The following is a 13,318-nucleotide window of genomic DNA, read 5'->3' on the forward strand; positions in this document are numbered from 1 at the left end:
TCTTTCGGGTACGCTGCTCCTGCTTCACCTTTGTGAGCTGGCAGACATGTTGCCCTTGTCCGTTGAGGTACCTGGAAGCCAAGAAACTCTGGTTTAAAAACTGAGTGGATTTCCGAGTATTGCTCTGCTCTCGTGGGTATTTATTGACTTATGCACATGTGGCATGAAAGTAGAGTTGGCACAACTTCGTGCTAAAGCTGAGCATTGCATATGGTTAAGCCCAAGCACTTCAAATTTCAAGATTTAGGTACCAGAGTTAGGGTTCCAGGTGTTACTTGAATCTGGTTTTGCCACAGTCTAGGGTCAGGGCTGCCCCCAGAGCTGTAACATTCCCTGTTAATCCCCATTGCCTCCCACACCCCTGAAGGGAAACAGACAGGAGACTTAACAATTAGAAAAGTAGAACAGCCTTAATAGTAAAAGTAATAATAAAATGGTATATATACAAATATATACAAACCCACTATTGAACCCAACTCCCTCCTGCTGGCAATACGTCACTGTCCCCCTCCAGTGCTGGGGGGCAGCCCCCGGGGAGAGGGTCCCAGGCTGGACTCAGCCACAGACAGGAGCTGGGTTCTGGAACTCGGTTCAGGAGCACAGGGCTCGGGGTCACAGGCAGGATGGGTGGAGCCCTCCTCGGGTGCCGGGCACTGCAGGAGCAGCAAAAGCCAGGAAGTAGGTAGAAGGGAGAGAGAAGGTGCTTGCCCCTCATGATCCTTCAGCTTCATACTGGATATGAGGGATATGGGATGGAATACCCCACTGGTGAATCTTAGGGTCACTTTTCCTGTCCGCTCCTCTGTGCACGTGCGGCTTTTACTTTCTGCTCCTCTCCATGTAGTACACAAGCTTTAGCAGTGACCTTGGTCTGCACACCAACCCCTGGCACTAACTAAACATGAAGTGTTATCACTGCTAAAAGCAGACAGTTTATGAAAACATGCTGCTAACTTCAGACAAGGCAGTTAATTAGAAGAGCTTTAGTTGAAAAGTTAAATCATTGAACAGAACTATCTCTCTAGCTCTGTTCCACCCCAAACCAGGATATTCCACCCCATATTCCATATCATTAATATCATATCTTATCCCCAAGTTATAATTTCTTTCTATAGAAAAGTACACTAAGTTCATGACTGCAGATTTCCATCTCTCGTAGCAGCCTCTCAGGGCAGGAAAGATGTTATGGAGTTCATCGTGGTTTGCACCTGCAGGTTACAGATTCATCCCAGGAGGTTACTGGATGCCACTTGAGGAAGCCGGCTCCCTTCATTCCCAAGTTATTCCGAAACACTGTTACTATTCTGCAATTAACATACAGCTGTAATCTGGAGTATTTTCACACAGAGTTAAATTTCCCTGGGGTACACATTGTACTTCACCACCTTACATCATCACCCACCAAGTATGTCCAGGTCCTTAAGCAAAAGCAAGCCCAGGAATGGGTTTGCCTTTGCCTGAAGCAGGGAATACCCACACAGTTGGTGGCCATATTTCTTTGTGTAAGCCAACACAGACATTTGCAGACTTCAGGGGACCTCCTAGACTTACCTGTGTGATTTGTTTACACTGAAGACCTCAGCAAACCAGCCTCTGACCTGAGGAGAGGAATGAGATGAAAGTTAGCATACACCAGTTAAAAGAAATAGGCAAATTGTAGGATACATTGACATCGTATGATTCAGATGGATGAGTGTGTACTGCTTGTTCTGGGATTTATCATGAAGTTTCTGTCCCTCTGCTTCATAGACACAAACAGCTTCCAAATCATGAGCTGACCTGATGCAGTTTGATGTGTGGTGTTTTAGAGCAAACCATCATCAGTTAAGTCTTTCAGGTGTCTTGGTTTGTTCTCTTGATGATTCTTTTTGTGTTTGGTGATCTAGGTTAGAATATTCAAAGAGAGAGAGTGGAAAATTAAGTATCTAATTATTTATCAGGGCACTTGGTTCTCATGCTCTGATTTATAGAAGCTTTGAGCTTTCTTCTGTCACATGTGAGACAAATTTATACATAATGTCTGTGGAAACAAAGCTGCTTTAATTGTGGAACCATAATTGGCTGCATTCAAAAAAGAAACAAACAGAAACCAAAACAAACAAAAAAACCCCCAAACATCACATTCAGTAAGTTTACTTGGACTTCCAAAAGAGGATTTTCTGAAAAATGAACCCATCTGACATTAAGGCACTGGCCTTTCCTGTAAGGTGAGATTGGAATTTTATGCCCTTTGTAGGCGAATGAAGTATTTGCCGTATAATTTCACAATTGGTTGTTCAGATTTTAAAGTTCAATTTTAAGTTCTGAAAACTTATTTTCAGCAGCTTCTTTCTCAAACATTTGTGGATTACTGCTTGAGGCCAACAGCTTCCAGGTCTACTTGACAATGTGTGTCCTTATTTTAATGAGAGCTGTTTGCTGGCTTAGGTGTGTTTTTTCCATAGCATCTGTCTCTGAAGGAAATCAGATGGCATAGAATATGTTCCCTGAAGATTAAAATCTGTGCTTGAAGATGCCACAAGGAAGAACAATTGATAATTTATGAACTTCGTGCTTCATCACTTTGCATTCTATTTCATGTTATGCACATGGAGACATACATATATATGTTCATAAATAATGTAGACTCATTAGCCCACCAAACCACCTGAGGCACATATTTATAATTCCTTGTGTATCAGCAGACTCATTTACTAGGAGATTTGACAGATACACAAATGATTGTGGACTAATGAGTTGTCAGCTGTGAGCAGATTATGAAAACTGCTGCCTCACGTACACAGTAATTTCATAGAATCATTTAAGTTGAAACAGACCTTTAAGATCGTGTCCAACTGTTAACCTAACACTGCCAAGTCCATTACTAAACCATGTCCCTGAGTGCCACTTCTGTGAGGCTTTTAAATACCTCCAGGGATGCTGACTCAACCATTTCCCTGGGCAGCCTGTTCCAGTGCTTTAAAACCCTTTCAGGGAAGAAATTTTTCCTAAGATCTGATCTAAACATCCCCGGGACAACTTGAGGTCATTGCATCTTGTCCTATCACTTGCTACTTGTGAGAAGAGACCAACACCCTCACCTTGCTACAACCTTCTTTCTCCAACACCCTCACCTTGCTACCTTTCAGGTAGTTGTAGAGAGTGATGAGGTTTCCTCTCAGCCTCCTTTTCTCTAGGCTAAACAACCCCAGTACCTCAGCCGCTCCTCATAACACTTGTTCTTTAGACCCTTCACCAGCTTCGTTGGCCTTCTTTGAAAATGCTCCAGCACCTCAGTGTCTCTCTTGTGATGAGATGCCCAAAACTGAATGGAGTGTTTGAGGTGTGGCTTTACCAATGCTGAGTACAGGGGGATGCCACTTTGTAGTCCTGCTGGCCATGCTATTTCTGGTACAAGCCAGGATGCTGTTGGTCTTCTCAGCTACCTGGGCACACTGCTGGCTCCTATTCAGGCAGCTGTCAATGAATGCCCCCAGGTCCTTTTCTACTGCACAGCTTTCAAGCTGCTCTTCCCCAGGCCTTCAATTAATTTAAAGCTCTTTTGCCCCAGAAATATGTTTGGGTGGTCAAGTTCTTTGTGTGGTGTGTGAGTTGAGGCTTGTAAATGAGATTCGTAGTTTCAGCATGATGCAGATTTTCTGTGTCTCGTTTTTTTGTGTGTGCTTGAGGTGGTTGTAAGGAAGAGAAGGGTTGCCTGAAACACTTCAATGACTACTGTGCTTACAAAGCTAATGTGCATGGAATATGTTTTATTTCCCATCCTTGAGGAACTAAGAATGATTAAAGATACAGTAGTCTTCCCCTTTGCCATTTGTAGCAGGAGAAGAGGAAGAATATCAACAAGTCTTATGGTGAGTTTATAGCCAGTACCTCTGTGTGGTATGAATTAATCATCTTATTGAGATAGGTGTCTTTGTGACCAAGGTGGAAGAGAGAGATGACTGTCTTTTACAGATTTCTTGAAGGTCAGCATTAAGCATGTCGGGGTTTTTAACAGTCTGCATGTGTATGTCATTTTGCATAACTTGATCTCAGCCTTCTTCTGTGCTCCTTTCAAGTGTGGAATGTATGAAATGACAGTTTTCTCATTTAATTTATGTTTTGAACTTTCCAAGGGAGCGGGAGAGGGAAAGGCATAGGCACCGTGACAGCAGGAGGTCACCATCACCAGATAGGTCCTACAAAAAAGACTACAAGAGGGCAGGAAGGTAAGGAAGGTTACGTTTGGTCTCTTGTATGTTTGAGGCTCTGTGCATCCATGCATGTGAGTTTTTGTGTACATGCATACATGCCTGGTTTGAAACTCAAAAAAGATGAGTAACTTCAGTCTATAAGCATCTACTTATACATGCAAATGTCAGTTATCTCAAGAACTTGAGGAGTTAGAAATAGTTTGTGGCCTATGTAATAAAGCTTCTTTATATTGTAACTTTTAGTTGTGAGTGATGGAATCCTAGTTTTTAGTGATGAGTTTTCAACTTTGGAACAGAATTAAAAGAAAGTCACTTAGAATGCAAATAGGAATTCCAATCTAAACTAGCATATATTTTTTCATTCTAATCCTTGAATAAGTTTTAAAATACAAAAGCACTTTCAATTTTAAGTCACTTCTTAGAGTAGGTTAAAACCACAAAGTACTCTACTCTTTGTGGTGCAGGTTAAAAGCAAGAAGAAGCAATTGGATTTTGCTGTAATTTATATGATAGAATGATGTACTGAGCTGGAGCCAACTATTTGTTTTTCATGATAAAACAGTCACTTAAAATAATGAAGAGAATAGCTTTTGTTTGCTTTTTCCCATTAAGCCGGTCTCCAAGCAGAGAGAGGAAGAGACCTCGATGGGAGGAGGACAGAGAAAGGTGGTCTGAGAATCAGAGCTCCAGCAAAGAGAAAAATTATACTGCTATCAAAGACAAGGAATCAGAAGAGAATGCATCTGAAAAAAATGAAGAGGAAGATGAGGAATTACTTAAGCCAGTCTGGGTTCGCTGTACCCACTCTGAAAGCTATTATTCCAATGACCCCATGGATCAAGTGGTATGTTTGTGAGAGAACTTTAGAGTTACTGTGCACAGTCTTTTATTGATGCTTGATTACTTGATTAATATGAACCCTTCAGCAGTATCATAGTTTGTGTCATTCAGTCCTTCTATCCCAACAACCATCTCAGTCTTTTAACCCTATTAAAGGCTTTATTTGTTGGTATTCTTCTCTATTTTAATAATTTTCTTCTGTCTGTTTGCATTCAGAGTAGTGGTACATGGAAGAGGGGTACTTTTTTGTCTCCAGGAGGGAAAGGTATTTTTTTTTTCCATTACACCTGTATTTAAGCAAAGGTGCCCCAGGCACTGTATGTTCCCACAGCCTGGAAGAAATTTTCTACAGAAGCAGAAAGTCAGGATTCTTTGTACTTCACAGTAACACTTTCTGGTGGAGTAGTGATAGAGGGGGGCAGGTTTCTGATGTGGGTTGGTTTTTTGTTTTTTTGTTTTTTTTTTTTTTTCTGTGTCTGTGGTTGGTGGTGGGTATTTTTTTGAGACTGACATGGAGAAGGAATTCATGGTGATTCAAAGCAAGCAACAAAATGAGCTGAGTGTTTTTGTGTGTGCTAAAATTCTTTTTAATTGCAGAATACTTTCACAAGTCTCCTGTTTCTTCTAAACCTGTTAAAAAATCAATGCTGAGCTGTCCTAAATATGCTTAGCCATATTTCTGTTTTTTTAGTGCAAGGATTTTATGGTAATGCACCAACAAATTAAGCTATTTTTCTGTTAATTCACCTGTTGGAGCAACAGAATAGTTCACTAAAGCCTTAACAAGCATTTCCATGTTTCATTGAACTACACAGATCTGTCTGTTCCCCCTCTTGCTTTTCACCATGAAATGCTGGTACATGTTGTGTTCATGTAGTACTTCAACACTGTCTTTTTCTGTTTTTTTTTAATTATAAGGGGGACTCTACAGTGGTAGGAACAAGCAAGCTCCGGGACCTGTACGAGAAGTTTGATGACGAGTTAGGGAAGCGACAGGCAAAGGCCAAAGCAGCCAGGCCACCCTGGGAGCCACCAAAGACCAAGCTGGATGAAGATTTAGGTGCGTAGCCATGATGGCAGAGCTCTGAAGTGAAATAATGTGTAGGTAACCTGATTTTTACTGTTGTGTGTATTTAATGATGTTGGTAGGTCAGTCTGGCTTTTTTTTAATTCCTTGTTTTGTATGACATATCCAGGGAAGTTTTACTGTTGTTTTTGACTGAAGTAGCACTAGATTCCTTCCCCAGAAAGCCTATGAGAAAATAGAGAGTATCCAACATTGCCTTATGCTGAAGTCTCTTCCGTGGCATGAAAGCCCCCTCAGTGTGATTGGATAGGCCAAAGTATGACACAGAAAAGGCTTTGAGGAGCTTCTGCTCTTTGTGTTTCTGACAAGGAAGCAAGAGTAGTGGTGATAAACTCATGGCTGTTTGTTAGAGCACTGGGTTCATCTTCTCGACAGTATTTTGTTTGTGTAGCTCTGCTTAATGTGATCTTATGCAGAAGCATCAGTTTTCAAAACTTAGTTTATCTGCATTGTCATGCACTACCCATATTCTAGGGGTGACATAAGCCTGCTAGCTGTATCAGTTATTGGGGAAATATTGGTTGAATTAGCATGGATAGCAATTTGTCTACTCAGAAGTCTGAAAGCTATTTTTCTTATTTTATTCTGAGAAATGTTAGTTGTTCCTTTTATACTTCCAGCATTTCAGTGGTTCATAGTATGTATTTCAGTCAGTTGCATTAGTTCAAGAAATTCTTAGGCATATCACCTGAATTTAGATACTCCATTTGGCTTGCTTTTTAACTGATGTTTCTTGTTTGTCTGTTGAGCTGCTTCAGACTCTTATATCTGAGCTTAGTTACTCTTTAAAAAACAACAATTCTAAGGTTGAATTATAGGTATATAATGACACGGTCAGTTACATATTTGCAGTATAAAAAGATAAAGATGAAAAAAAAAATAAATACTGTTTAAATAAAATGTGAATTTACTTTTGTAGAGTAAACACCTTTTATGTTTTTTTCAAACACCAGATTTGCATATATTTAAATTCACTGAAGAATCACTAGCAAAGGTAACTGTAGGGTTAAGGACAAAGCTGACACATTTAACATACCTTTTAAACCTTCACTTCATCAGATGTCTGCAGAGAGAGTTCCTTTGCTACTCCAGACTAAAATATGATAGAATCAAGAGCAACTTATCTGTGTTTCTTTTTCCACTCTTTCTGGAGGACCCAAAGGGCCTGCAGCTGCACTGGTCCCCTGGGCTGACTTTGTGTCTGTGCCAGCTTCTCCTACAGCCATGGTTCTGTATTGTCTAATAGTTTGTCTTATTTTGCACTTAAGTAAATGCTGTCTCTGTCCTGTCTTGTGTTAGCAATAATTTTGTATTGTGGTGAGGTAACAATGTACTCCAAGAGCACTTTTAGATCATAGGAGGCTGATTTCAATACAAGAAATCCAAAAATTCTGCACTGGTCTTTCAGAATTCCAGCTTATTCTCAGAGGCCCCACATTCATTTTGCACCTAAAATTAGACATACAATTGATTAACGTTTATCAGAGAGCTTTTAAAACTGAGATGTTTGTGAATATTTGTAGGAATATATGTGTAAACCCATTTAAACAAAATTTGATTTCAGCTGGGCATATTTAACCCATGTAAACCATATGTCCCAAGGACATATTTTAATAACACCTTATGCTGAATTATGGACTGTATAAACAGTCTTGATTTAAATTACATCTTAATTAAAAAAAAACCAAAACCACAACATATTTTACTATTAATATTCTTGCATTTTCTCTCTCCTTTTCCTTTCAACTAAGGAGAGTCTTGTATTCAAAAAACACACATTTTAAACCATAGTTTCACAGTATTTCAAAGCACTGGCAGTGTAGCAATATGTTTTCTCAAATCAAAACCTAGGAATGGAAAAAAATGTTGCATCCCTCTTGCCAAGATTAATAAACCTTACTTGCATCATGGTACGTCTCCTGCTACGAAGGCATTTATTTAAGTTGAAGCTGAGGAGATCTGTGGAAATGAGTGAGAGTGCATGCAGAGGAAAGGGAGTCGCTTGTAAATACCACAGGAGATTAGAGGTATGTGAGATCAGGATCACTGAATCACTGAATGTTAAGGGTTGGAAGGGACCTCAAAAGATCATGTAGTCCAGCCCCCCTGCCAGAGCAGGACTACCTAGAGCAGGTCACATAGGAACACATCCAGGTGGGTTTAGGAGACTCCACAACACTCCTGGGCAGGCTGTTCTCTGTCACCTTCACAGTGGAAAAGTTTTTCTTCGTGTTTCTGCAGAACCTCCTGTGCTCCAGCTTGCAGTCGTTGCCCCTTGTCCTGTCATTGAAGGTCACAGAGAAGGGCCTGGCTCCACCCTCCTGACACTCGCCCTTGGCATAGTTATAAACAGCAATGAGGTTCTCAGTCTGTTCCGGGCTAACGAGACCCAGCTCCCTCAGCCTCTCACCATAAGCGAGATGCCTCACTCCCTTTTTTAAAATATTAAGTCCAGGCAGTAACATTACTTTGACAACACCACAAAGGAGGCATTTTATTAAGTATAACACCATCTTTTGTTTGTTTGTTTGTTTGTTTTTTTAGCATCATTCTCCCCTCTTATACATAAGAAAAATTGTTTCTGTTAATACAAAGAAAAATGTATTAAAAAAAAAAGTAAGGAGGAAAATTCACAGAACAGGGCTTCCAAAAAATTTTCTCCCGGATTCACTCTGCTAGTAGCTCCAGATTTTCTTATCTGAGGTTTCTAATATGTGATAATGGATTTTTTAGAAACAATTGATTTTGAAAAATCAATCTAACTGTGCATGTTTCATAACAATTTTATACATACTGTTTTGAAACCCTTAAATAGACAATATCCTGCATCCGACAGGAGCATCTTCAGGTAAACAGAAACTTGACATAAGCATTTTGCTCATAGCCAGCAGAATTAATTTTTAAATAACATGATGTTCTGTTTAGCTCATGCTAGTGACTTGATGTTTTCTTTCTGTGTATTGTTTCTGGTTTATCTATTTTCTTTCTTTTTTTTTTTTTAAAAACTTTACTATAATACTTGTTGGTTATAGTGCTGTAGCTTTTATTGTCAAGTAACTTGAATTGTTCTCCAGCTGATAAATGCTGCTTCTGCACAGCCAAAGAGCCCTCACACGTGCAAACAGATGCAGCTGTTATAGACATGTAATATCCATAGCATTTGCTATGATTTAAAATTATAAATGCAGTTGCTGTCCCTCTTCTGGTTAGTGTGGATGTCATACACCACTTCAATAACTTTCAGTGTGCCACAGTTAGCTATATCATGTTAGAGAATGCATTGCTGTTGGAGAAGAGAGTGTGTGAAAGGGTTTTTCAGCTGACTCTATTTTTCTTGTGTGAATCAGAGAGCTCCACTGACTCAGACTGTGACTCTGAAGATGACAGCAGCTGCTCTAGCAGTTCAGATTCAGATGTTTTTGACGTAATTGCAGAAATTAAGCGTAAAAAAGCACATCCTGATCGTCTCCATGAAGAACTGTGGTACAATGATCCAGGACAGGTATGGTGAGAGGAAATATTAGTGTGTCTGAAAGACATTCTCCCCTGTAAACTCTATGTTGTTGTCAAACATGCTGAGTGACATCTATTTCTATATGCATTTTTTAGCCACCTTTTCTTTCTCATCTTCAGAGCACTTCACTTTACATTTCAGGAGAGTGGTTCCAGCTCATGAGTCCTGGGGATTATTCAGCTGGATTCATGTCTGACACCGTTAGTAAAACCTGAATTCCTAACAATGTATTCATGTCCTTTTAGCCCTGAGGTAAAGGTACACAGATGAATTCTGGGATGGAGAAAAAGCAATATGTTTACCTACTTCAGAAACTTTTCACCTAAAAGCTCTCAGCTCAAAATGATAAATTTAATGTTTTAAATATGCAGTTAACGCTCCTAATTTCTTGTCTAATGGTTCTTTTGTAATTGTGTGGAGATTATAGTTCTCATTAAATGTAATTGCTGAGCTCACAAAGTGTTGTTTTGAATGTATACATTGCACAGAAGACTAGTTTTTGTTAGCAAATTTGCCATCTTCATCTTTCTTAGTTAAATGTTTTACAATCTATTCTAAATCATTGTCAAATGGCACCTTAGCAAATGTATTTTTCTGGCACTTTGCGTGATGCACGAGTTTGGCATGCAGCAAATCATAATATGTAGACGTACTGTAATGCCTGTTGCCACTGTGGTATTTCAAAGGTCTGTTGAATATTCTATTACAGGCTCATATTTATGCTTCTAGTTACAAAAAGAAAAAAAAAAAAGAAATGACTGAGCATAGCTAGCTGTTTTCATTTGTATGGAAAACAAAATTAGTAAACAGTGTAGATATTTAACTGAAGCAATTGTGTAGCTCTTGAGTACGCTTCAAAGTAATGTTCTAGGCCAGAATATTATCTAAATAAAAAGAAGTGGAGTAGCTGTAGGATGAATAGATACACAAATGTGTGGTTTGAGTTTTGTACTGAAAAACATTCTTTCCCCGAAACTTTCTTGAGACTGACTCTTCATCTTTCTTAAAGGAGCTGACATCAGATCGTGGTGAGCCTGTCAGTGCTGTACTACTTCTGAGTAGATTTTATCTGAAAATGTTTGAAGTTTTTTTAGGTATTTATCTGGTTTGCCAGAATGCTTTCTAACTATCACTACATAAACCAGGAATGATTGCCACGCGCGCTGGCGCACAAAAGTACAGTGTGACACAGAACTAGATTTTTAGGATGGATCTTCTCAACCCTTCAGTCTGAGCAATGTGTTTGTTACTTTGGTTAATCTCCATCAGTGCTGGCAGTCACAAGAAAAAAATACTGCTAAAGCTGATGCCACCACAGTGGCCTTTTCCTTACGAGTATTATCTGCTTGTTTGTGTTGCCCTGTTGGTCACAGTAACCTGGAAGCTATTGCCTAGGTAAAATTGGTGATGACTTCAACATCGTTTTGTCATCACTTCATGACTGGTCTTCTGCATTCGTTGCCATGAGCTGTGCCAAGAGGGACAAGATAGCTATATATCTGACTTGCTTTTCATTTCCTAGGCTTTACAGGTTCTTCACATCTCTCCCAGTTTTGGTCTGTGCATTTAATGTACCAGAGGCAGTCTTAGTGCTGAACAGACCTAAGAGTTAAGGATGAGATTTTCAAAAATGAGTGATGATTATTTCAGTAACCTCAGTAGGCCCTTATTTTTGGGGTGTGATAAGCAATTTGCTCTTGACTGCATTTTTTCACTGTCTTCTGTTTTATGCCTGTAGAAGCCAGTGAGGATGTGCTCTCTTACCTATAAGCATGGTTCAGCTTCACTGAGCCTGTACTTTCCTCCAGGGTCCTGGAGCGTGGAAAAAAATGCATGAACAAAAAGCCATCATGTCACTCTTGTTAAGATTGCATGACTAAGTTCCCAAAGGACTAGAGAAATGCCCTACATCTTATGTTCTTTTGCATGTGTACATTGTGCCAGTCTGAAGAAATTACACTGAGATGAACATTCAGAGATTTGAAACTAAAAACTAAAAACCTGCGTTCCTCTCCCAACTGTCTAAAGACTACATAAACAGCAGTTTGGTGGATCCTGCTTTCTAAGGTGTCTTCACATTATATCTGTTGGATGTTGATGCTACATAGCCCTACCGTGGATGCTGTTTACGTTTTCAGACTGCTTATAATGGCATGGAAAGTTATGCTAGGTTTTGTATTGCATTGCAAGGTTGTTTTTTCTCTTAAGTCTGAAAAAAAAAAAATGTTCTTGGATTTGGACTCTGAAAACCTCCATTAAGGGCTGGGGTTGGGAACTTAATTTGCATCTCTGTTTCAGGTCTGGGTTTTTTGTTGGGTTTCTGCAGTGGGCATGATAAGAGCAGAAAGCTTTAGGGTATTACAGTAACTGGTAGTCTGCATTGAACTTGGTCATTAAAATAGAAAGACACTGGCTTTATAACATTTGCAATGGCTCTTTTTGCTGTTGCTACTTAGTGGACCCATACAGAACACTGAAGTGGATATTTTCCCCCCCTTTCTCTTTTTTACTGATCTGCTCACAGGATAAACTTGAAGTGTTCCTGTTAATTCTTTAAAGTATCGAGTAAAATCTTCAGTTGGTCTCTTTGCATACTTCTGGTGGTAGCCTTGCCACATGGGTTAGTCAGGGATGGGATTACAGACAGTGAATGTAGTGGAACTGTTTGAACGTGGAGATTTCAAGGTGTAAATATTTGCACGTGCATGATTAACTTGAATTTTGTTAGGCAGACAGGTGTGCTGCTTGTGTATAAGAAATAGAAAAGTCATGTATAATAGCAGAGTAGCACAATGCTGCTGAGAACATTGTACCATCTTGTGCTTCTGAAACAGTAATGAAGTTCTAATGCTATTGTGCAGTGTTCTTACAGTAGTCTATACTGTTTTCAGTTTTATTGGCTTAAGAACATCCACTTAATCTAAGCATGACAGGCTTTTAGAAGCATCAGCGCTCCTGGCATTAAAACCAACATACTTTTCCCAAACCATTTTTCAATAAAAACAGATTCCTATTTCATTTTTGACAGATGAATGATGGACCCTTGTGCAAGTGCAGTGCTAAAGCCCGACGAACGGGAATAAGACATGGCATTTATCCTGGTGAAGAGGTAAGTTATTCTGAGAATTACAATTATGAATAGAAACTTGCTGCCGTAAACTCGTACTTGGGTTGATGAGAGGATTTTTTTCTGTGATTTACAAGCTGAATAAAAACTCCTGTGTGACTTTAAATCACTTAGTTGTGTGACCTCATATTTAAAATGCACTACCAGTAATGAAATCCACCTGAAAATGATGGAAAACTTACATTTGCTTAGTTCTAGGGTGGTGTTTTGTTGTTGTTATGTATTTTTAAGTTTCTGAAACGCTATTACATTAACAAAAAAGAACTTGTGGTCAAAGGTCTACCATCTTTGAGTGGATGAGTATATTATGAGGTCCCTCTCTGTGAAGGAATTGGTTTAAAAGTAAAAGCAGAAGTAAATAGTGATTCTGCTGCTGACAGGAGCAGAAAGTTTTTGGAGGTCTTCTTGCCTTATCACTAGAGCAGGTCTGCACCACAAACTCTCAGTTTATTAACTTCTTTAGGAATATGTGATTAGAAAAAAATATTGCATCAGCTTCCTAAAACACATTTTGGAATAGCAGTGCCTTTCTATTGAAAAATGTCTTTGAAAGAGTG

General features: G+C 39.3%; 1 protein-coding gene across 1 annotated transcript in view; it reads left to right on the forward strand.

Moving 5' to 3' along the window:
- Window positions 1-4,115: 4,115 nt before the first annotated feature.
- Window positions 4,116-13,318, forward strand: part of LOC103773106 (ribonuclease 3-like) — a gene marked incomplete at both ends in the record, with an annotated part of 10,974 nt that continues 1,771 nt past the window's right edge. The window contains 5 exons of the mRNA XM_008940463.1: window positions 4,116-4,208; window positions 4,806-5,037; window positions 5,952-6,093; window positions 9,468-9,622; window positions 12,663-12,743. Of these exons, the coding sequence (XP_008938711.1) occupies window positions 4,116-4,208; window positions 4,806-5,037; window positions 5,952-6,093; window positions 9,468-9,622; window positions 12,663-12,743 (703 nt within the window). The remainder of the gene's footprint in view (window positions 4,209-4,805; window positions 5,038-5,951; window positions 6,094-9,467; window positions 9,623-12,662; window positions 12,744-13,318) is intronic.

The sequence above is a fragment of the Merops nubicus genome, unplaced genomic scaffold, assembly GCF_000691845.1.
Source record: "Merops nubicus isolate BGI_N331 unplaced genomic scaffold, ASM69184v1 scaffold12605, whole genome shotgun sequence".
In the NCBI taxonomy this organism is placed as follows: domain Eukaryota; kingdom Metazoa; phylum Chordata; class Aves; order Coraciiformes; family Meropidae; genus Merops; species Merops nubicus.